This window comes from Cuculus canorus, chromosome 1, assembly GCF_017976375.1.
Source record: "Cuculus canorus isolate bCucCan1 chromosome 1, bCucCan1.pri, whole genome shotgun sequence".
NCBI lineage: Eukaryota > Metazoa > Chordata > Aves > Cuculiformes > Cuculidae > Cuculus > Cuculus canorus.
The window spans coordinates 150,313,075-150,337,539 of NC_071401.1; the positions used below are offsets into that span (position 1 = coordinate 150,313,075).

A 24,465-nucleotide genomic window follows, 5' to 3' on the forward strand; every position below is an offset into this window, starting at 1 on the left:
TTCAGAGTATGTGTGCATGGCAAAAAGTACTGCTATTCAATTCCTTGACCTAGCTTTCATGAAGGAACTGAATGCAGCTTGGAGGAGTCTCATCAGCTTTGCAGAGAAGCAGGATATGTTGATCCAGGTGGACTGCTATACCTCTGACTTCCAAGACCTGTGTTTTAATACTTTCTGGTATCTGTGCTATTCTGGTGTACCAGTTCACTTGGAGCTAGTTTGAGTATCCAGATTACACAGCCTCACCTTGAGTCAAGTACATGCAAAGCAGTCTCCAAATTCATTTAGGTAAAGTCAACCTGCCATTTTGATGAATGGTTTTAATCATTAGTGACTTTTTCAGTGTTAGAGAAAACACTCAAGAAAATTTTACTGCTAATTCCTGACCTGTGAATTACTTTGCATCTCACATTTCAGATCAATATAGTAAAACAATACCAAAAGGTGTTTGTAACATGGATTTAATAGGAGTTATTTAACAGGCATTTCTGTGGATTAGCTTGTGTCACCACTGGCAGACCAAGATCTAAGTGCATATAATTGTAGCTCCAGTAGCAAAGAATCCTTCAGTACAAACAATGTGGGTCATTAGAGCTCCCTGGCATTTTATTATCACCCATTAGCAACTAAGTGAGGTAACATCTTATGCAACAGACCTAATATATTATGTGCAGTGAACAACAGCTCTCACTGCGTTGTTGAGACCAAATACACTGGAAGGCATAGGGATGGAGTAGTCTTGGTTAAGACTCAGCTACGTATTCAACTGTAGTCCATTAGTAAAATCAGGTATTGGTATTACAGCATTGCTGAAATAATCTTTTTTATGTTTAACCCTGATGAGTTCTGTTATCTGTTCACAGGGCACTGAGGGATCCTTTGGCATTGATAACGAGGAATATGAAGCTATGCCTGTGGAGGTGAAGCTCTTGCCCCGGAAACTCCGGTTTTTCTGTGATCCCCGAATGAGAGAGCAGATGTTCCACGCAGCAGTACAATGAGATTTCATGTTAAAGGGGCCAGCGTTTACCAGTCTTACGTGGGTCTGTTCAAGGCACGCAAGACCTCATCGACTTCATTAGCCCCACCAGACTAGTAAGCCATTTGGCTATTTTTAAGCACAAGGTACTGCCATTGGAAGTAGCTGGTTTGGCTAGTCTCGAAGGGGTTAAAAATGCAGGTGAAAATTCTAAGAAATGCATGTTAACTCGATGGCATCTTCAGCCCCACCCCAAAGAAGTCATCAGTGTTCCATTTACAGCACTGCAGGCTGAGTGCTGTGTGCCAGATGCTACTGCTTTAATGCAATTGTATATTAAAGTAAAATTAAAGCACATCCGTCCTTGTGTTTTAAGAGTTTAGGTCTACTTCATCTATGTATAAATCTCACAAAACCTGGGATCTTGAAAAATTTATTTTTGGGGTGTAATATGAAGGAGCTCTGTGAAATAGGTTGCTCAGGGAAGTTGTGGATGCGTCCTAGAAGTGTTCAAGGCCAGGTTGGATGGGGCCTTGAGCAGCCTTGGTCTGTTGGGAGGTGTCCCTGCCCATGACAGGGTTGGGTGGAACTGGAGGACCTTCATGGTCCCTTCTAACTCAAATCATTGTTTCTATGAAACGTTGGAACTGCCATATTAAAACAGGTGGTTGGTTATCTATTCTGTCACAAAATAACTTGGAGACTGGTGATACAAACTTCAGAGGAAGATTAAAAATTCCCCATGTGTATCTGGATAAGATATTTATGTTATTTTTTTTTTTATCTTGCCAGCTTCAAGAGCACCAAGTTCCAGTTATTAATATAGTAAAACTATATTCTGTTGATCAAGTTTAGGTATATTATACAGAAGCAAATTGAAAAATGTTATCATTGACTCAAAGTTGTATGAAGTACATGTGCAAAGACTCTTTAACAAGCCAAATGAGTCTTTTTTTGTAAGTATTCCTTTTATTCCTGTAGTAGTATAACATGAATAAGTGCATCCAAATAACTTTTTTTATTCATTGTGTCTGGTTACTTTTCAATGTGAACAGTGCTTCTCGCTCCTTATGCAGCCTGCATTCCGTAGAGCCCCAGGACTGCAATTAATTTTGTTGCTTTTCTGAGCTTTTGTTTATAGCTTCACTTTAATTGCTGAAAGGAAATATTGACTTAGGCAGAGTTATCTGCTGCCCTTCTTATAACTTAGAGGTTCACATGATTCTTCCTTGCTTACTGGAAGAAAGAGAATTATTCTTCTGATGTGATTGTTGCTTGTGCGTAGTCCCTGTATTATGCTGTGATTTATTCTGGGTTCATCTGTTGCTTTTCTGCTGTAATCAAAATAAGGACAGTAGTAAGTTTACTTCCAGGAGCTTTGTTAAAGACTGCATCGTGGCTGCATGCTGCTGCAACAGCATCCTCTGCTGGAGACTTGCTAAAGGAAAAAAAAATGAAAGGGGAAGTAGGGTTGTTTTCTAGGTGATGCCAGAACCAAACTGAATGCTGTCCTTCCGTTGACTCTAGCGTGGAGGAACTAATTACCCAAGCTATTGGGGCAAGCACTCATGCCTTTCTGAAGATCTGGGGGAGTGGAAGCCTGCTGGTTCTTTATAAGAGTTATGCTGGTGATAGGGCCTATGTTGTGCTGGTTTTCTTCTGATTTGCAGCAACTAATAGTGCCCAGTGGACTCTGGGATACTCTCTAAGGAATATGTTGGCTGTGCTCTGCTCTTTTTGCTTGCCACAGAGGTACCCGGAACGTTGCTGTGCAGGCACTGGCTCATCCAGAGTCAGTAGCAGTTGTCAGCACTTGAGTTTTTCATCAAGCTGATGCATCTGTAATAAAATTAGCAATGCTTTTGCTCAAGTGGCAGGAAAGACAAGGCAGCAGCCATTTCAAAAAAAGGTATGCTTTAATTGCATTAAAAAAATATTCATGTTCTAGTAAGCAGTTTCTCTACACAGCCACAGGCCTATGGGAGCAACCGCACATCTGCAAGATGCAAACAACATCAGAGCTGTTAGAACTACAGCCAGCCTGCTGCAAGGGGCAAGATGATAAGAACTACTTTCTGGTTCATCTGTACCGGTTTGCAGGGAAAATGACTAATTCTCTTCCATAGTATCAGACACACAACTCCCATTGCAATGTGATTCCTTGCTTGAGGGTAACCAAGAGCTCCCTTCAAAATTGGTATTGTTAATGTTGCTCTGATGTTAAAAGTACCAAGGATCATCTGACATACAGGCTGATACTTAAATATTTGTATCAGGATAAGCTGAGTAGCTTGTATAAATACCATTCATTTTTTTCCTCTTCCTTTACAATTCAGACGTCTTCCAGTATGGAGTGGTTCCAGTTCTCTGACCTGCAGCATTCAGAGGGGAGGTGTAAGGAAAACATTACATAAAATAAGCAGGGGCTGAACCTGCTCCCTGCAGTGTTGAGGAAAGGACTCAGTTCTCATGTTTCTGTCTGACAGCACGACAAGCAACTTTCTTTGTATGAACTCCAATACAGGAAGTAGAAAACTCATGAAAACGCTTATCCTGGCTTCAACTTACAGTCCATTCTAGAAGGGCTTAAAATACAGTAACATAAATAAAAAGGAAGGCTAACAACCTAATGATGGACCAGCCCAAGGCACCTGTTTATTTTAACCACCATTAAACATTCCCATTTGAATGGCATGTTGCATCAACCAGGACTTGAAATCCTAGCTCATAGGCATTTAGTACTCTCTGTTTTATACAGGCATGTCATTCTGTTAATTCAGTTATGTTCCAGTCCCTCACAAAAGACAAATGCGTTGTCTTCTCCCATAATCACTACACCCACTCACTTTGGGCAGGGAAGTGGGGGGGGTTGGAATACAGGGTGGAAAGGATACAGCAATTAACTTTGAAGTAATAGTTATGATGAGGGAATTTTCGTTATGATGAGGGAATTTGGGTTAGTATGCATGCTCTGTACCTGGACTTTAGCATTCAGGACAGTGGTTTTGCCCTTCCCCCTCCTAGACATGCCAGTCCCTTGCATAGTCTGTCACCACAAGGGCCACAGCTGCTCCTACAATTTGCCCATTAACTTTGGCAGTTCTTAAAGTGGAAGAAGCATCATAGTAGCACTGCTTTACAGAACAAGCTGTACAGTAAGCTACTTTCCCTCGAAAAAGTGATGGAATTTTCTTCTGCCCTTAAGGATGCTGGATAGTGAGCTCATCTCCTGTGACGGACATGACCATTACCTCAATTATGTTGGAGTAACTTCATCTATGCTACAAAATAAGGCATTGGCACATCTCTAAGATAAAGATGAACTCTAATTCAGTAAAATGCCTGTCTTCTAGTATCCACTATAGTTCTTAGTTGTACTTGGCTCTATGCAGCTTGGCCTAACCTTGCAGTGAGAAGACTGGTATGATTTAAGTGTCTGGCATGGTATCGCTTGTTTAGATTGAAAACCTAGCTTTTATTTCTCTCCCAAGCTTTACCCTCCAATCCAGATAGTACAGTAGTAATAATTCATTACTTGATTATACATTTCTCGTGCAACTTGAGTTAAGATGCAACTATGAAGCTCTTGCTCTTCTGTTTAAACTCAAGCAAACACCAACTGAGAACTTGGCAATGGCTGTGCTATGACTTGGGTATTAAGAGAGAAACATATCAGACTTTATCTACAAGGGCACAGATTATATACAGGGTTACCATAGCCACCGTTCAGCCAGGGCTCTGATCAGAAGCAACTGACCAACGACATCACACCAAAGAAAATAAAGGCACCACTGTAAAGGCAAAGTACTTCAAATGGAGAAGAGGATTTTTGCAGAAATCAACAATATTCTATCTTAGGCCAGCCACACTTTCCTCCCTCTTTTAATTCAAAATACATCAAGTAATTCCCTTCTAGCTGCTAGTATTGAGAAAAGCAACTCTAAGTGCCAAGGAAGGGATTTTAAAATTATGCACTTAACTGTTTTACCCTGAATCATTATCTCCTGGAAAGATAAGATTCAGTCAAGTTGGTCCCACAAAAACAGCCTACCAAACAAACCCTCACAGCCCAAGCTGCAGCCATTTGTTTATATTATGTATTAATTTATCAATGTCTATTAGAAAAGGGGAATGCAGGTAGAAATTTGTTTCCATAGCAAATCAAACAAGGAAGGGTTCGGATACAGAAGGCTTTTTTTTCTGTTTTCTGTCTTTTGTAGCAGTCGCCTGCCAAGAGAGGCTGTAGAGACACAGAATTACAAGGAAAAGCAAAACAGGCTTTAGCCATCCAGCTGGGATATAGCATGGATGCTACTTTTACAGTCATCTGCTTGCTTTGATGCTTCTGTACCCACACTACTGCTACCAACTGAAGACCTAGTTTCTCGAAAGCAGAGGTTTAATAAACATCAAATAGTGATTTCAGGAGGTTCTGCTCAGTGGGCTCTGGCAGTGCTGTCTAATAGTCCTGATGTTCTGACAGCTTGTGAACATAGCGCTTTAATGCAGGATGTTCAAAAGCCTCTGACTGCAAAGGCTGTAAAATTTCAATGACAAATTAAAGGTTTGTTTCCATTTAGTTCAGCAAAAGAACTACTGACATCAAATAGAAAGCCATTAGCAGCTGACCACAGCTAAGCTATGTAGCAAACCCTCAAGAAAGTGAGAGGAAGAATTGCTAGAGAGCAGTTTCAGTTCCTTTTTTTTGTTTTTTTTTTTTTTTCTTCTTCTGAAGGAAGTTCAGTAAGTGACAGCAATACAGCGCCAGCTATTCTTCCTCGGGGATCTTTGCTGCAGACAGCATGTGAAAACTATAGTGGAAGTTAGAAAGAAAGCATGGAGAGTGTGGGTTGCTTTTATATTACAGGTGTCAATTTAAAACCAAAGCCTTTTCTTAAGTAAGAGACCTGTCTTTCCATTAAATGATATTCAGTTCTGTTTTTTCCTCTTTCTCCATTTTTTCCCCAGCCTTCTAAGGATGATTATGTCACACTTGTGAGCGACTGGCAATACAAGCAGCAGCATGTTTTTCTCTGGTACAAAAACATCCAAAGCCCTGTAAAAGCAGGTAGGGAAGCAACTGCTCAGAGACAGGCAGATCACGGGAACATAATATGCTGAAGCTCATACCAATTGTCTGTGCAATAAGCCTTGTGAGGCCCACAATCCCACATTTAAAACCTCTGAATCCACAGCAAGCAAAACTACCCCTTTGCTGCAGATAGTCTTCAAGGCAAAACACACATGGCAGCCTCTTTCCAGAGGGAAACAATCCACAGAGGATGTACTTGGAAAATATTTGCTTCACCTGTTTTAGAAAGAATTAGCAGGTGAGATTTTGGTGGTTCAGGTTCTGTCTCATTCTATAAATGGATACATTGGCTACAGTTTGCATTTCTACAAACTGCAAAAAGGCTCCAAGAGTGCCGAAATCTTATTATGGTAGAAGCAGCAGCTAATTACCTATAGCCACAGTTCAGGAAGCTTAAAATAAAAGCTTAAAAAACAGTTAGCTTAAAGCTGATGCTACTACTGGCTGAAACAGTGTATCACACCTAGACCCACAGTACCATTCTTGGGTTTTACATGGTGAAGGGATTACTTTTTATCAGGATAGCCTTCCTGGAGGTAACCACTGGTCCTACATCAATTGAATCCTATTCTTTCCACAACACAAGAATAGGAAATACCATTCATCTGGTTCTACACCTTCTCTGCCCAAGAGAAAAAAAAACAAAAAAAGGCCTTGCTGTTAGACATTGCTTCTTGCAGCTGCACCAGTTAAGAATACCAGACTCCAAGGGAACCTCCTTCAAACTGCGAAGCTGCTCCAGCTGAATGGTCACATGCTGCTCTCTGTCTCACACTGAAAGCCAACGACAGCGGCAGGCAGTGCTGAAGCTTCTCAACAAAAGTAGGATCGGCAGACAATGTTAAAGCAAGGGAGTGACAAGTACATCTCCTACAAAGGAAGGGCTAGTGACATTAAAGCATACTTATTCAACCCAATCTGGCCCAGCATCGTATGAGCAGAAGCTGGAGAACATGGTGACTGCACAGTGGCTCAGTGATGTTGGTCCCTGTTAAACAGGAGACCATCTTGCTGGTTTGAAGATTTTAAACAGCAGGTGTGATGTAACTGAAAACCAGAGGTACTGGTAGGAGGAATTAAATAGAGATAGTGCTCTTCTCCAACTATGAGATATGCAGATACAGTCTTGACTGTTTATATCGGCTCAAATGCTGGAAGTGAAATCGTGCTGCTCCAGTAAGTAATGTCGTAAGATCCTGTAGCACCTCCTGGTAAGTTTCTGCCTTTGGTGAGGAAGGGTGGCTTTCTTCCAACACTCAGCTGCTAAAAGTTGTATGAGGGGTGTTTTAAGGAGTCCTGGGTTTTATCATTGGTTTAACTGTCCCCACCAATAAACATCGTAGGACAGGAGATGTTTTATGAGGCTGGGCCACTAACAGCCTGTGCTAAAGCTCTCTTCAGTTCCCAAATGGAAGAGGGGATGATAGGAGGGTTTTCCAGTCAAGTCTTGAGAGCTCAGCTACAGCATTTCACATTGGTCCCCATCGGACAAAGTGCTTTCCTGAAGTCTTCAGCCCTCAGGTATCCAGGCTAGGCCGAAACCTAGCTATCACTGGCAACAAGGATTGGTGCAAAAGTGCCACTGGTCCTATCTAAACAAAACCAAAAACCCCAAAGGAAAGAGAAAGGGAGACAAAAACAAACAAAACCTGGAGGAGGTACTCATTAGCAACTTAAGGGGAAGAAAATAAAATCACATTTTGTTTTAAAATTATAAATACTCTCCATATAAAGTTATTACATAAAATTAGATTCATCCAGTGGCTGTGGTGAGTTCCAGTGACCCTCCTAAGCAGTGTTTGGTAGTCTCTAGAAAGTGATCTTTGCTCCCCATCTCTCTTGCCCTTGGTTTAAGTGCAGCAAGGGTTGTCAATGACCAGCATAACATCAATGCCGTATACTTCCAGCAAGTCCATAAGGAAACTTCGATCCCCTTGGGGATCCAGGCCCATTCCTCGTGCATGGTCAGCTGTCAGTGTCTTGTCCTGGCTGGCTGACACCTCCATCAATGTCTGAAATATGCGGTTGTTCTGCTCCATGAAAAACCTACAGGATAAAGTCAGCTTAGATGTTGACATTGGACCCCCAAAACCCAGGTATTTACCAAACATATTTACCAAACAGGCAGCAGAGCCCCAGAACTGTATGTAACCTCTAATCACAGATCCCACCTTCTTAGGTGATGTCTCTAGTAGTTTCCTATCCACCCTCTGGATGACCCCAGAATAAACAAAGAAAAAGCAGTAACTATTAATTTACAGCAGTGCGTCTGTCTGCCTGATTTATGGCAGGCATTTCACTCTTCAGAAGAAGCAACCTTATCAGCTAATGTGTACTTTGTGGTATTCAAGCAGGTACATCAGACCTATAGCTCCCATACTGCAAAGGAGGAAACAGTGTTGTCATCCATCTAGTAAAAGCCACTGCGTAAATACATTCTCCATTACTGGTGGAGAACACAGCACTAAGAGCTACTTCTTACCTAGTGCCTTCCTATGAACACTCAAGGCTGTTCAGAAAGAGCTCTGACTACATCTGTGCAGCTCAAAAATCAGAGCTGTGCCTCAACACCCCTTGTTGAAGTTTCAACTCATTACTTCTGACCTGCTGCAGACTATGAACAATAGCAACAGGCATCGAAGGTGGTAGAGGTGTGGGTTTCACTTAATTCCGTAGCTCACTCTACACCCAGTTCTGGTTCCTGTTTGCCAAGTACAAAACCAGCCACATCAATGGGCCAATCCTTCACATGCAGGTCTTATCTCCACACTGTACCTCCCCCAGCATGGTACAGTACCTGCTTCCCACAGACACTGTCCTGAGCCAAATGTTCTAGCATGAAAAGTCCTATGGTGCTTACGTTTTTGAAAATGGGAGGGGATTCTTGCATTTCTAATTGTGGTTTTAAAATTCCCTTCTCTCTCCCAGCACTTCAAAGGCCCTAGTAGAGACTAATATTGCTGCATATGGCTTCTCAAATTGAAAAGAAAATGATCTGAAGAGGAAGAGCCAGTTTGGTTCTTGGATCCCTAGAGGAAGAGACTATGGAATTACATTGACCACAGTATTTCATAATATGCCAAACCACAGCAATATGAAATCAGTGAAAGAGGCTCTTTAAACCTAACAGCAACCAACTAAGTATTAAGAGGTAGCCACTCACAAGATGAAAAGGTCCTCTTCACAGGAGCTACAATCCTCACCCACTTCTTGAGAATACATTAACATCTGCCTGAGAAAAGGGAGACAGATTAAATGCACGGACCTACAGCAAACCTCAGGGCATTAAGAGAAAACAAGGATCACAACTGAAAACTGCACATCCATTTCTTTGACACCAGGCTAACACCGTTGCCCTGATATATGAGGCAATAAAGTAGTCTTTATAAGGCACTGGGCTAGAAATCAGGTTGTTTTTTCAGTTCTACTGATCAGCAGTGAGCCAGTGGCGAGTCACAACCTCTGCTTCTCTTCCTGCTCTCCGTCTGTTCCATCAGCTCACTGGCAGAATAGTTGGATATGTGCAGAGTGCCCAGGGGGTCTCATACCAGTCAGCTGCAGCAGAACCAGAATCTTAGAGAGATGAACTGACATGGTGGGAAACTTTGAGAATATCAAGACAAGAAGGAAAGTACAAAGGAGCAGAGTCCTCTTTACTCCAGATTGCACTGTTCTCCTATCCAGACCAGGACCACCCAGATGTCTATTATTACCTCTGGTCATTGAGCCGTCGGTACTTCTCCTTGTCCGCACTGTTAATTTTCAGGAGTGGCTGAAGATGCTCATGATGTGTTTTCACATTCTGGTTGTCCACATAGACATCATAGAGATCCCGTTTCTCCTCAAAGATCTTTTCTGTTGTACCTGCCAAAATCAGAGAAGATTTTCAGAGGAGCACGTTGCTTTCCCAGCAGACCAACTGTTCTCTCCTGCTTTTCTAGTTAGTCATTCCATGCACATCCTATTTCTCAATAGTTTTATTCCATAGTCTGGTGTCTCAAGACATTTTGCTGCTTAAAGTTAAAAATGTCAGGCCTAATCCATCGTACTTACACGCTACGTATGATACTTCTGTCTCCAGCATTTCTATGTCTGCCACATTCACATAGAAGAACGGTTTGGACTCTGGGACAGTTCCTCCAAGACCAGGCAGAGAAACATTGGCAAGGCAACAGCAGCAATACACTGCAGACAAGAGAAGTACATCCTGAAAGGCTTTCAGTACTCCCACAAGAGCATTCTTAACACTGCTTATCCAGTTCTTCTGCACACTTCTATGAAAACTATGGTTAGAACTTTGACATGCCCCTGAACACCAGAACTTCTCAAGTGGGGACATCCCGTTTCAGATAGGAAGTAATCAGTTCTTTCATAGGAATCCCATGTTCTAGATTCCACAAATTCGTTCAGCACTTTTGTTACCCTGTGTTGACAGGAACCGTATTTGATAGCGCCAGGTCTGTCTTTGCCCAAAAGGCCTGAAGAAAAGCATTTTGTAGGAAATGGGCAAGTATGAGCTGAGCAGTGTCTTCACAAGGAATGGCTGCAATGGATTTTGAAGACCTGCATGATGTCTATCCCTTCAGTACCCACAGACATTTCTATAGTGCTTCAGCCTACTACACCAGAACTCTGCAGTGTCCCTGGAAACATACCTCTATAGCAGACAACTCCAACTGGGGGCGGTGAAAATATCAATATGCGCTTGCGCAGCAGGGCAAACTTCCAGAGGACAAGGATCTGCTCACCAAAGAATTTGATGAACTGAGACATACAGCCAGCAGGGTGTGTGATCTGCAGGTGGAGGGAGAGGGAAGAAAACAGCTCCGAGGTGAAACAGGGACAAATGCACAGATGCTAAGTCTAAATGTGGGAACAAGACCAGCGCACAGCAATGACAGAGAACTGCAGCTTGTAACAGTCCAAGTAACAAAATCTTATCTAAAAGCAGTTTGCAAAGCACTGGAGTGACTGCTTACATAAAGAAGTATGAGACACCAGCAAGGAGCAGCAGCACACTGCATATTCCTGCAAGTCTCAGAGCCCCTACCTCACCTTCATCTCTGGGTACATGTATCTGTGGATAGATGGCAGCCAGTGGACAGGTTGCTGAGAGGTGGGGGTGCCCTTGTTATCAGGGAGAACTCCTTTCTTGTCATCATAGAACGCCTCTAGATGGGAGTAGTGCCCTGGCATCTCCAGCTGATGTCTGAAAAGAAAGGAAGAAAGGAGAGATCTGTAGTGTCTCCAGGCTTACTTAGTGCCTTGCCCCAAGCCAACATCTGCTTTCCTAACTTGCAAAGGAGCCCTGGGTACCTCAGTTGCACAGACTTATCCAGGAGGGCAGCCAGAGCGTCAGGAGTAACAACAGCTTTCAGTGCAGCCAGGGAACAGGGGCGGAACTGAAGCAGACAGCAACCTGATGCACGCATAGGAACGATCCTGTCTTAAAATATGCTCAGATAGGAATAGCATTCCCTTCTACCATCACCATTTTCCCCTCCAGGCCCACTCCACATAGCTGAGGCACACACCTAGCCAGGATAACCATCAAAGAATTAGAAGCTTTCTGTGAGCCCTTAGTAAATAGATTTTCAGAAGGAGAAAAGAGGAACCTCTTGTCCTCTCAACTCTTCCCTTGACACTCATGTCCCCACAAAATAAGTAGGGTTTGGATAGCATCTGACAAGCCTGTTATCAATTAACAGACTGCTGCTAATCAGTTGCTTTTTTCCATCCCATTGTGAACCTGTAACTCTTTCTGGAAAAGCAGTCATTTAAGGAAAACATAGCTCAGCATTGTAGCCAAATTCTTATTCATGCCTAAAACTGCTCTCCATCCAAGCAACGTCATTTCTCCCAGACAGGGAGTGTCCAGTCTCATTCCCAAGGGAACTTACCTGACCTGGTTCTCCAGGAAGTGCATGTACCTATAAAGCAGGGTGTAGGAAGGGGAGAGAATCCCCACAGACTTCATGCGGGCACCACGCTCTAACTCACTCTCCACAGGCATGTTGGCAAAGCAGGCCAGGCCAAAACAGAGCCCTTTCCGGAAATAACTGAGGACAAACATTTGACAGACAGGTTAACATTAAAAAGAGGAAAGGGGAAGAAATAAAGGTAATTGACTGCTAAATATACTCATTTGGCAACACAGTTCCTCCTTTCAGGAACCCCCTGAAGTCCCACCCTGCTATTTGAAGGACTGAGGGGAGGCCTTCGGTGTCCTAGCCTTCTCAGGAACAAGACAGGACATTTAAGGGAAGAGTTCACACTGCTTCTACCACTAAAGCCCCTACCAGCCATCTCACAGGCTAGTAAGGAACACAGGAAAGGAAAGAACTTGGAAGGAAGACTAACAGAGGATGCAGGACCCAGTTAATAAGTGCCCTTCTTCCAAGGAAGAAATGCCTGCAATGCACAAAGTTGTGAGTATAGCCTAGCTACCTACTCATATGTTTGGTGCATATGAGCACGCTGAAGCATACTCTAGCTAAGCACAAGCGTTCAATACACATTGCCTTTGAGAAAGTAACTGTTATTCCTGACTGAAAGGGATTTCCCCTTCACCCTAAGCCTCTGCTGACAGTCCCGATAGCAGCAGTGCAGTGTGATTTGCCCAAAAGCCATTAAAATTTGCACACCACTGAGAAGATGGCCTGCCCCATTCACCACTTGAGCTCCACAGCCAGCTGGTACTTGATAGGACCTTAAAAATATCTGAAGAGTACCTTTGGATCCACTTGATACAGTTTAGCAGCACATTTATCCAGGAACTTAACTTCATAGATGCTATTTTTCTTTAATGTTCTGAATTACAGGATGGTGGTGTACATGTACAGCTAAGAGACAGAAGAATTAAGACAGCTCAGACATACTCACATGAAATCTGACTGGATTTTGTGGGACCCGCTTGCCATGGATTTGAATTCCACGCCTTCCAAATCAATATCTTGGGGTAAACACCATTCCACCATGTTGCCTAGAGAGAAGCAAATTTACTTAGGTAAAGTTGGAGACAGTCCTCACTTCTAAAGAGCAAACACCCAGCAACAGCAAGCTGTTGCTTTTACATCACTGGGACACCAGTAACAGGACACTAATGCAACTCCTCAACTCCTAAATTGTCACAGACGGTAGCTGGCATCCTGTACTCCACACATCTGCTGCAAATGTTACTTGTTGCAGCAAAACACCCAGGTATTGCAGAACTTCTGGAGCTGTTTCTGAAGCCAGTGCTATGCATCAAAGTGGGTTTGATGACAGAGAAGCTGCCATTTTATCTGACAGTAGGTGAATTATGATATTGATGTTGTTCCATTCAGGCTGTCGACATGAGCATCTGATATAGAAAGAACTAAAATATAGACTGCTGCTCATTAGGATGAGTTTCTGTGATAGCTCATACCACCATGAATATCCTCCTCTGGTTATGCTTGGCAGGGCTGGTCAAACAGGAAGCCCTAAGCCAGCACCCCAATCATCACTACTTCTCCCCGGAATCTCTCATGTTTAGTTTAGATAGGAAGCTTTATATGGAGGCTGAGGTGATCCAAATACTGCAAATCGTTTGTGCATGCTAGAATAACCAAACAAAAAAAGCACGTAAATTACAAGCTAGATCAAGATTAGTGAACATCTGTCACCTGCCAACCTGGCCAGAAAGCATGCAGTTGTTCAGTGGGAAAGGCCACCTAAGGAGCCTTATCCTGGAACAGGTATTAGAGAAGTCACGAACAGTCCCTAAAGCTGATGAAGTCCTGCCCTGCCCCTCGCAAGTTTACCACATACAAAAAAGAGAGCCATCTCACGCTTTCCCCTGCCAGCACTTCAGAGTCTAACCCACTCATATGGACACTCCCACTGCACCAAGATGTGCTCCAGGTCTATCCATTGAGTTCCTGTTCTCTGCTAGCCATAGCAACAGCATTTGAAGTAATGCGACTTTAACAACAAAGCAAACAAGCAGTCATTAGTATAATGCAATGGCAGATGCACCCTGACGATGCTTTCTCTGGTACACTCCTTCCACCACCTTTTGAGGTAAGCATCCCAGGTGTGCATGCGGACAGTGTACGTTTGGAAGAGCCCTACACTCAGCTGAGTCTTTTAAGAGATATTTAAATATGAGGCCTCATTTCTGAAGCCTGTCATGTCATTACTCATATTGCACAAGTATATGCATGCATCTCGCACAGGAACTGGGCTTAGCTACTGACATTTAAAGAGGCTATTTTTCTTCTCACATAGATGCAGTATTCAGCAGACCTTCCTCCAGCCCTGCCTGGCACAGACTCCAAAAAAACCAACAGCATTAAACGTGACAACAGGAGAGGTTTGGCATCCAACTAACCACTTCTGGTTGACAAGCAGACCTCTCCCGCAGAGCTGCACTGGCTGGGGAGCAGTGGCAGCCTCGTGACCCCAAGCATAGCTCTGTGCAATCACACACGAAACCACAGAGCTTTGCTGTAAAGCGCCTTCGCCTCTGAGGCGTGTGAAAGGCTGGCAGAGAAAGCCAGTGACATCATGTCAGCCTGCACAGTCCCCTGTAGGTTTTGCATATTATATATAGAAGTTGGCTTTTGTTGTTTGGGGGTTTGTGTGTGTGTGTGTTTGGTTTTCTTTTTAAAGGCACAAGAACCCTCCTCAAAAGAGTGAGGAAGTCAACTCTTTAGACTGTTGCCTCTTAACCATAAAATTGTGGTTAAGGTCAGATCCACTTCTAACTCTCGCATCGCAGACAATCACTTACTGGTCATTACCTATAGATTAACAGATCAATATGCAAGAGCGACATGGAGCGTTTGACCCTGTTCAGGTTAGTCACAAACACTACTGTCAGGTATAATACTCACTATGGAGATGTTGAAGAGTATATGGCCCAAACACTGTCCGTTCTGCAGCATTAAGGAAAAGACACCTTGACACAGATCTCTACCCTACACATAACCACAAAACCAACTCTCATGTCACATAGCTAATTTTTTCTTTCTAGCATCTGTCACAAGCAACCCACACCTGCGCTCCTGGCAGCTCCACACGTCACCTTGCCCTCTGAACCTACGGGCAACGTGGCAGACAGAGAACAAACGCAGGGATAAAAAAAAATAAGAAAGTCAGCCTGGTGAAACAGTAGAACAAACAAAGGTGAGACTTCACCCAGATGTGATAGCGACTGCCAGCCTGCTCGAGGAACCAGAGGAGGGAGCAATGTTGTAGAAAAACAGGAAGCATTGCCCTTCCTCACACAGAAAGCAGTTCTTGTACACACACGAAACTTTCCAAGAGAGAGTTCACTCAGCATTAGAAAGCCAATGAGAGGTTTTGCTGAGAGTCAATTCTGCAGACCTGGAAATCTCTTGGGAGCTATCTCCCAGCCAGGTCAGATACAGCACAGTCAGTTTCTTTTAAGGATATTCTTCCTCTTTCTCTTGTATTTTCACTCCCCTTAAGAAATGACTGACGTCACTAGCATTTGGTGGTCAAAACCTGGCCCTCCTCACTATCAGATATTTCTCAGCATCTTTAGGGTCCCCAGCTGCACAATGCTACCAGGACATGAGAAGTATGAAGTGCGACCTAGCTATCACACTGACTCCATTTCCTGCATGGAAGAGATGCAGGACAGAAAACCAGAATATTTGCATGTCCTCTGCTGCAAAACGGATTACTTCCCTCTCTTGCCTCCTCATTTCCCTCCATTACTTGCATCATCCTTTTCAGATAACAGACTGTGTAGGAGCTCCACAAGGTTGACTATCATTATCATCTCCATCACAGAAAAAGGTCTACAAAGGTTCAGCCTCTTTTTGACTATTCTAATCTGGCAAAGTTGATGTGGCCATAGACTTAGCTTCATCTTTCTTTATCTCCCTCCCAAAGCAAAATTTCTGGTTCTATTTTTTTTCATTTGCTTTACCCAAGACAAGTCAAGAGTCTTGGAAAGCACGTGCTCAAGTCTAATGCGAAGCAGGTCACACCTACCACATGCATCCCCATCGCTGCACTTGAGTCTCGGCTCTTCTGTTACCACCTGCCCAAGAGAATACTGGTACTAGAAAGTTCAGCAGCCTTGTTAAAGCCTCTTGTGACCGTGCTCTTTAAGGGGCAGTGTTTGTGCACACCTGTTGCTGATGCTTTTCCAAGTGTCAGAGCATTCCCAGCTGGTCATTCCCTTGAAGGAGGAGACTGCCAAAGGGCATGTACCAATGAGAAGATGGCATTGTTGGCTCTGGGCTGCCACCATTCTGCACTTGATTTACACTAAACTATATTAGTGCAAGAGCCATCGTTGTAATAGTAGTGAAAAGAGCTCCTTCTCAAGTGCCATAGGGTTCACCATGTTGGAGGTGGGGACAGCACCATTGATTTAGAAGCTGAATCTGGCTCTTATTTTGGCCTCTCACACAAGCATCGGCATAGTCCCCGGGACAGCAGAACTGTAATAGTGGCCTGGCAACCCCATAACCTACCTTTGTGAACCCATCATCATGCAACTGCTTCAAGCTCATCTAAATTCTACAAGGAAAGCTGTTACATTTTTTATTAACGTGGTAACCATCTCATCCTTCTACAGCAAAATATTTCTCGCCCAACTGTCGCTCTGTATTTGAATAGGCATCACCTGGCATAACCACCCTCCCAAGCCACCACCAGCAATTCTGCCTTTCACAGGCCTAAGCAAGCCACCACCAGCAATTCTGTCTTTCACAGGCCTAAGCAAGCCACCAAAGGAGGCCTGCTGTGCTTTTCCCGGGCAGGGTCAATCAGGCTTCCATCTCACACTGACTGGATGATGTCCTTTAAGTCACACACAAGGACCAGAGACCCTTATTTAAAGAAGTCCTTCAAGTCATCTGATGTGGTTGACCCAGCAGTTCCCACATCTTTCCATATCTGATTCTAGGAAGCCCACACAGCTGCAGCCTCAAGATCTTTCTTCCAAGTACACATCCTCCACAGGGCACTTTAACTTCCACCTGTGAAGCTGATGTTTGTTGATGTGTTTGACACAATCCCATCATGTTCCTCACATTCAATGTCAGCTGAGTAGCAGTAGGAGGCTGAATCTTCCTGGACTTGACAGACAACTCCGAGGCTGATGACACTCAGCATTAACTGCACATCAGATGTGAAAAGTGCTGTTTCCCAACTTTCCCTGGACTTCATTCAAAGCAACAGCTGGTTCAGACAAACTCCTGAGAAAGCTCAGCTTTCTGCCAACCAAGAAAATCTCACCATTTCATAGAAGGCATATGCTCTCAGATTGAATGACAAATTGAAAGACAACGTGCTGTTGCTGCAGTCATCTGGACTCTCCCATGTTTTGGATACTTACGAGAAACATGTTCCCTTTCCACCTCCTGTTGGAAAGATGACATCCAGTCTCACTTTGGATTTTGATAAGTCAAGAGCCTTTGACCTCTAGAGTGGAGACACCTCTCTCTGGTGCAGCATGGAACATTTAACTTCTCAAAAGCCCTTTAGTGTTTCAAGACATAGTGGCCATGCTGTTTGGCAGTGTGCATTTCGTAAAATCATGGAATGGTTTGGGTCAGAAGGGACCTTAAAGACCATCCAGTTTCAACCTTCCTGTCATGAGCAGGGACATCTTCCACTAGATCAGGTTGCTCAAAGCCTCATCCAACCTTGCCTTGAACACCTCCAGGGATGAAGGTGTTCCTGTTCTCTGGACAACCTGTTTCAGTGCACTTGAGGCCCTGTTCTCTTCAGTACTTCCCAGGAATTTTTAGTACAAGACCAGGATTCAGTCTTCACTTTCAGGGCCCTCTTGTGAGCATGATAGCAGTTACAACCCTTTTCCCAGCTCTCCCTTCCACCATGCTCTTTCCTGTCTCCCGTGTGTTCACTACGGATTTGCCAAGTAAGTGTCTGTCTACACAAAAAAGAGGAGCTCGCTCACAGATCTGGAGGCAAATGTGTTCCTGCATCTCCCAAGCCACTTCCTAAACTTTCTGATCTATCAAGACTGCCAGTTTATGCCCCAATCCTGCCCTTGCGTCCCAGGTTGGCGCCAGGCAGCCTAAAGACCCAACAAACTGTCCTGGGAGACATCAGCCTCCTGTGTCAACAGACGCAAGGCAGCTGCTAGCTTTCTGCCTGTGCCATAACATCTGGTTACATGGATACCACAAGAGCCACAAGACCAAGGAAACAAAGTCAAGGTGTTTTCTGAAACGCTGATTCGCAGACTTGAAATCAATAACCTCTGTCAGTAAAAGAAATGATGAAACACTGTGTGACAGTGGTGGGGAAGACGGATATGGTAAACATGATGTAGAAAACACGTTCCCTTGCCCATGTCCTGTGCCTGCCTAGATTGCTGCAAGCCAAAGAGATCCCACCAGAGGCCAGACTCGCAACGCACAGGTTACCAAAACCCGCACAGCTGAGCTGCTGAGGACCGTGCCCTATGCACCTGCCAGACTGATGCCCGGTATTAGGAGCCATCCACCACTGACATGGCAGGCAGGTCCACACCACAGAGACAGAAGAATGCTCCAGAGGTGCTGCCAACAGGTTGGTGCTCCCCAGCAGCAGGGGCCTGGATGCCACATGGGGCGCAGGGGGTGCCCTGGTGCTGTTCCCAGCATCCCTGTCCCGCATCCCAGCGCCGATCCCAGGATCCCTCTCCTGCATCCCAGTGCCAATCCCAGCATCCCTGCCCCATGTCCAGCGCCGATCCCAGCATCCCTGTCCCATGTCCCAGCGTAGTCCCTAGCATCCTTGTCCCGCATCCCAGCGCCGGGCAGAGCTCTCCTCGGAGTGGCGCCTTCCTCCCGCGGGGAAGTCCTCCTCGGCGAGATGGCGATCAAAACAACCCCTCTCCCCCCGCATCCTCCGCTCCCGGCAAAGCCCCGCGGCAGGTCAGCGCCGATGCCGGGGCCGCTGCCCCCGAGCGCTCCCGGCAGGTGGAGGACCCGCTCCCAGCCCCGTTCCGCCGGCGGCACCGGGAGCCCCAGGCCCGGCCGCCGCAGCCTCCGCCCCGGCCCCCCGCGCTCCTCACCCGTGCGGGGGTCGAAGGTGACCACGAAGACGGCCACGATCTGGTCCTCCTCCGCCTCTGCCCGCGGCGGCGCCGCTGCCTCCGCCGGCCCCGCGCCGTCCCAGGGCGCCGCGCTCCAGCCGAGCCGCCGCCCGCCGGCACCGCCGCTCGCCTCGGCCGCGGGCGGCGGCGCCGACACGGCGGGGCCCTCGGCCCAGAAGAGCAGCGGCGCCTCGTCTGCGCGTTCCACCATGGCCGCTCCCGCCCGCCCGCACAGCGCCTCGCCGAGCCCCGCCGAGCCCCGCGCACCGGCCGGGGCGGGGGCGGCGCGGGACGGGGCTTACGGAGCCACGCCCACAGCGCCGAGGGTAGGGGCGGGCAGTCAGGGGGCGGGGCGTGGGCGCAGAAGCGGGCGGGGCTAGACGTCAAGGGGGCGGAGCTATACATGGAGGGGCGGGGCTTTTAAGGGGAGGAGCTTTGCCTCTGATGATGGACAGGCCGTGCCGCCTATGGGGGGAGCCGTGCGAGCTGTGGAAAGGGGCGCGCCCCTGTGGGTGGGCGGGGCCATCTGCTTACGGGGTGGGGCTTGTCTTGAGGGGCGAGGCTTGTCGTCCATGGGGCGGAGCGTAGCTCCGATGGGCGGAGCTTGCTGCGGGGGAGGGACCTGATGTTGATGGGTGTCGCGTAGTGGGCGGGGTTTAGCACTTGAGGGGCGGGGCTTGACTTAGGGGGCGGGGCGTCTCACTGAGGGGGCAGGCGCTGGGAGCGCCACGGCGGGCTGAGGGCCAGTGGGATGCGCTGGGAAAGCAGCTGGAGCTGCCCCGGGGAAGGCCTGGCGGGGGTTGGGGGCTCCCGACCTCTGTGTTCTCCCTCTGGAGAGGACTGGTGCAAGGCACCTACCTTCCCCTGCTTCACCTTCTGTCCCCTTAGCCTGATTCTCCAGTTGTAAACCCTGTTGTGCAGGAACATTAAAGGGGGACCTGTCTAGCTTATCCTATTGGGTGAGCGCACACAGCAGCATTGGGCACGAAACAGCTTCTGCACCCTGAAAATCACTGCGCTGGGAGCTGCAAGCCATAAATCTGGGAGTCCAGGGAGGTTATTCTGCCTCTGTACTGGTGAGGCCACACCTCGAATACTGTGTTCAGTTCTGGGCCCCTTCACTACAAGAAGGATGTTGAGGCTCTGGAGCGTGTCCAGAGAAGAGCAATGAAGCTGGTGAAGGGGCTGGAGAACAAGTCTTGTGAGGAGCGGCTGAGAGAGCTGGAGTTGTTTAGCCTGGAGAAGAGGAGGCTGAGGGGAGACCTTATTGCTCTCTACAACTACCTGAAAGGAGGTTGTGGAGAGGAGGGAGCTGGCCTCTTCTCCCAAGTGACAAGGGACAGGACAAGAGGGAATGGCCTCAAGCTGTGCCGGGGGAGGTTCAGACTGGATATCAGGAAAAAATTTTTACAGAAAGGGTCATTGGGTGCTGGAACAGACTGCCCAGGGAGGTGACTGAGTCCCCATCCCTGGAGGTGTTTACGGGTGGACGAGGTGCTCAGGGACATGGTTTAGTGGCAGATAGGAATGGTTGGACAGAATGATCTAAAAGGTCTTTTCCAACCTGGTGATTCTATGATTCTATGATCCAGCATGTGCTGGTGGGTGGGTGTGTATACATGAGGGCAGACACAAAGAACCCAAGGCTAACCCTATAGCTTGGGAACCAAGAGCAGGAGGGGAGTAACAAAGTGATGGTTATAGAATATGCTCCAACGTGTCACAGTGAGACGATGCTCAACTCAATCACTTCACCCAGTACGGGTGGATACGTGTTCAAATATAGACGTTTTCTCACCCTTGGTCAAAAAATGTTGGTGTGCAAGTTTGAGCAAGTTTCTTGTGAAACTGAAGAAATTCACAAGAGAAACGTCTCAGTTATTGACTGGGGCTTACAGTGAAGAGATCCCAAAGATCAAGCAGCAAATCCATGCATAAATACTGTCTGGCTGGAGAATGGATTATGAGTAGTGCTGAAGAGAAGGATTTGGGATGTTGGTGGATGAGAAGCTGGACACAAACTGGCAATGTGCGCTTGCAGCTCAGAAAGCCAATCATATCCTGGGCTGCATCAAAAGAAGCATGGCCAGCAGGTCAAAGGAGGTGATGCTGCCCCCCTACTCTGCTCTGGTGAGACCCCACCTGGAATACTGCATTCAATTCTGGAGTCCTCAGCACAAGAAAGATATGGATCTGTTGTAATAAGTCCAGAGGAGGGCCACAAAGATGATCAGAAGGCTGGAGCACCTCCTGTGTGAGGACAGGCTGAGAGAGTTGGGCTTATTCAGCCTGCAGAAGAGAAGACTCCAAGGAGACCTTATAGGAACCTTACAGTAATTAAAGGGGGCTACAGGAAAGCTGGGGAGGAGCTCTTTATCAGACAGATAAAGAGTGACAGGATGAGAGGGGGAAGATTAAATCCCCTTTAAATTGGAAGGGGGAAGATTTAGATTAAACATTAAGAAGAAATTCTTCTCAATAAGGGTGGTCAGGAATGGGAACTGGTTGCCTAGAGAAGATATGGAAGCCCCATCCCTGGAAATGTTCAAAGCCAGGTTGGATGAGGCATTGAGCAACCTGATCCAGTGGAAGGTATCCCTGCCCATGGCCAGGGGGTTGAATTTTTAAGGTCCCTTCCAAACTAAGTCATTCTATGATTCTAAGTTGATGCTCAAAGGAACCCATTTTTTGTCAAGAGAAGTTGTGAAAGTAAAGAAGATGGAGATCCTTAGTAGCCTTTCAGAAAATGATCTGTGGAATTGCTTTGAACGTGAGCTGCATTGTGTACAGCCGTGTGTCAGCTCAGAAGGGAACTGTTTTGATTTTCTTAATTTATTAAATAATAAGAGTTACAGGCACAGTCTCTACAGGTTTTTTTTGTTTTGGACCGCATACATAGACATGAATATGTGCTATAGAAAGCTGCTGCAACAGTTTTCAGTATAACAGGCAGAATCAACTTGAGATTGAAAGATGGAAGCACAGACATGACCAAGGCATCCACAGGCAGCCAACTTTTGTGTAATTACCATCCTCATTACTCTACCACCAATGTCATTAAGTGTCATTAGGTTTAACTCAGTTCCCTAGGACTTTCTGATTAATTGGATTACCCAATTAAGCAGACCACAATTAAAGGGAAGATATTGTCATAAAAACCTTAATTGTCTAGCCTTTTTCCTGTTGAGCAGCTCTGAGTGTTCAATACACCATTAAGAAACTCATCACCCAGTTTTCTCAGCAGTGGGATTTAGTTTTTTTGTCTTTTTTTCAATAACATTAGCATCGTTTTGCTGTGAGCTTCATTTCAGACAGCTCCAACACCGAGTGGGCATTTCATTCCATAAAGACCATGCAGAAGTTTACTTTGCAGATCTGTAGACCACAGTAGGTGGTGTTTAGCAGATGGAGTCTTTAGTGGAAGGTGACTGGTAAAGACAAAAAAAGCCAAACCAAACCCTGCACAATACTGAGTTACTCTATAAAGAAAAGCCAGATTCTGCAAATACTTGGCCACATGCTATGCTTTAACCATATAGATAATGCCAAGCTTCATTTTGATGAACATTTTTTTTGTGTGTCAGTGATGCTGAAGTGACAGCTTGTTTTTCCCCTCTCCTTCCCTCCCACAGTGGCACTAGCACAAATGTCAGTCTGTCCCTCAGCAATCCAGAGGGAAAACAAATTCCAAATAAAAACTCCTCTGTGACCCATGTGGCTATTCGTGGTGCAGAGCAGTTCCTGTTCCCTCAGTTGTGCTGTTACCCCAGCACGAGGGAGGGTATGGAGTGCGGACATCAGCCAGTGACAGGGAGCAGTGGCTGCTAGCGTTGGCTCTTAGAGATATGGAATGTCATCACCCTCAGAGACCTCTGCTTTTGGTGAAAAAGCCCTCATGGGACAAGAGACCTGGTGGCACCAGGGCTATTTGAACCACTATGGCCAGCAATCTTGGCCTGCTGAGCGCATGTCATTTGTTAAATATACAAAAACCAAAGGCCACATTTTCTACTTTATTACTTCATCACAATTGGAAAGACCTAGTCCAGGAGATAATGTGACCCTTTTTGGAGAAAAAACTCTCCTTCAAAAGAAAATTAACACAATTTCCCTTTAACTGAAGGTTAAGAAAATTGTTGTTAGATCTTTGAGTAGTCCTCCTGAAAAAATATGAAGGGATAATGTGGTGGCTTTTAGTTAGAAGATTCAAGATAAGCAAATGAAGCCTTGTTTACACAGCAAGTCCGACTTTTCTCCTTTACATATCACACTCCTCCTTGGAAAATTGAGTACTGTCTATAAACTCTGAAGGGAAAAAAAAGAAAAAAAACAAAAACTGTTTCAGGTGGGATTGAAAACTGTCATCAGAAGGAGTTTCTTTCTTGGGCTATTAATCAAAATGTAGTTATGGGGACTAAAAGCATTATTTCTTCAGATTTAAAATAAGATATTCCTATCCAAATCTCCAAGTACTGAACATCTGATTAATACAGTCAGAACACAGCAGTACTAAAGTAGGCCTGGCATAGGATCTCAGCTGACCAGATGCTGCAGAGACAGCTTTTCATAGCAAAAAGCAGCCAGCACGAGCACTCCCAGGCTTCTGGACCTCACTCAAGGTAAGGTGCAGGGAGATGCAGCAGCTGTGTTGTAGGAAAAGGGAGTCTGCACAGCAGCAACCATTTCCGCACCTGGAAGAAATGCTACAGCCTCTAGGCTAGATGCAGCAGTAAAACCAATACTGAGTTCCTGGCCTGCCCTCCTGACACCGCTTTGGTGGATTGTATCAAATAGATTGCTAGTCACAGTTTTATCAGGCAATTTCAGATACCCATGTGGCCATACTTTCATTCAAAGACCAGGTTAGGAGGCCTGAGTAACCTCAGATCAACACATCCCTTTATTTTCTGGAGGGATTTCCCCTCAACATGGGCATTGGAAACCTCACGTTGGTTCAGATAAAACCCCATCTCCTCTGGCCTGCAGCCACTTCCAATTTCTGCATGTCCTTCTAGCAGCTCTCCTCAATGCTAAGAAAAAAAAAGGCTGGGTTAACGTTGTTCCAAGTTATTTAAAGCTCACTCTGGTCCCTGCTTAAAAGGCAGGGTCATAAAGGCACAGAAGGATCCCTGTTTTTTAGAGAGGTGCAGCAAGAGGAGACATTGACCTCCTCTTGGTGAGCAGCAGAGCCACCCTACCTATGGGGCTGCCTTCATCGACACCGTCAGTTTCTGCCTCCTCTTCCAGGGCATGCACTGGAAACCTTGAGAGGTGAACCCATGCAAAGACCAGTGTAACTCTCTCCTGAAGTCTAGTATGCTATAAATTAGGCTACTAACCTCT

The 24,465-nt window shown here is 45.8% G+C and overlaps 2 protein-coding genes across 2 annotated transcripts in view; one reads left to right on the plus strand and one right to left on the minus strand.

The window, feature by feature from the left end:
• The window catches only part of AGK (acylglycerol kinase), a 43,114-nt gene extending 38,210 nt beyond the window's left edge, over positions 1-4,904 (plus strand). Inside the window, exon 15 of the mRNA XM_054077512.1 lies at positions 864-4,904. Within this exon, the coding sequence (XP_053933487.1) occupies positions 864-1,001 (138 nt within the window). The 3' untranslated portion in view covers positions 1,002-4,904. The remainder of the gene's footprint in view (positions 1-863) is intronic.
• A 150-nt stretch (positions 4,905-5,054) lies between these two features.
• Positions 5,055-19,348, minus strand: DENND11 (DENN domain containing 11). The gene is made up of 9 exons (XM_054077385.1): positions 19,102-19,348; positions 12,954-13,053; positions 11,972-12,130; positions 11,127-11,280; positions 10,727-10,865; positions 10,125-10,256; positions 9,785-9,935; positions 9,235-9,303; positions 5,055-8,117 (listed from the first exon to the last, which is right to left on the minus strand). The coding sequence occupies exons 1-9, from the start codon at positions 19,331-19,333 to the stop codon at positions 7,922-7,924; spliced, it is 1,332 nt and encodes a 443-aa protein (XP_053933360.1). The 5' UTR covers positions 19,334-19,348; the 3' UTR covers positions 5,055-7,921.
• Between the last annotated feature and the right edge of the window lie 5,117 nt (positions 19,349-24,465).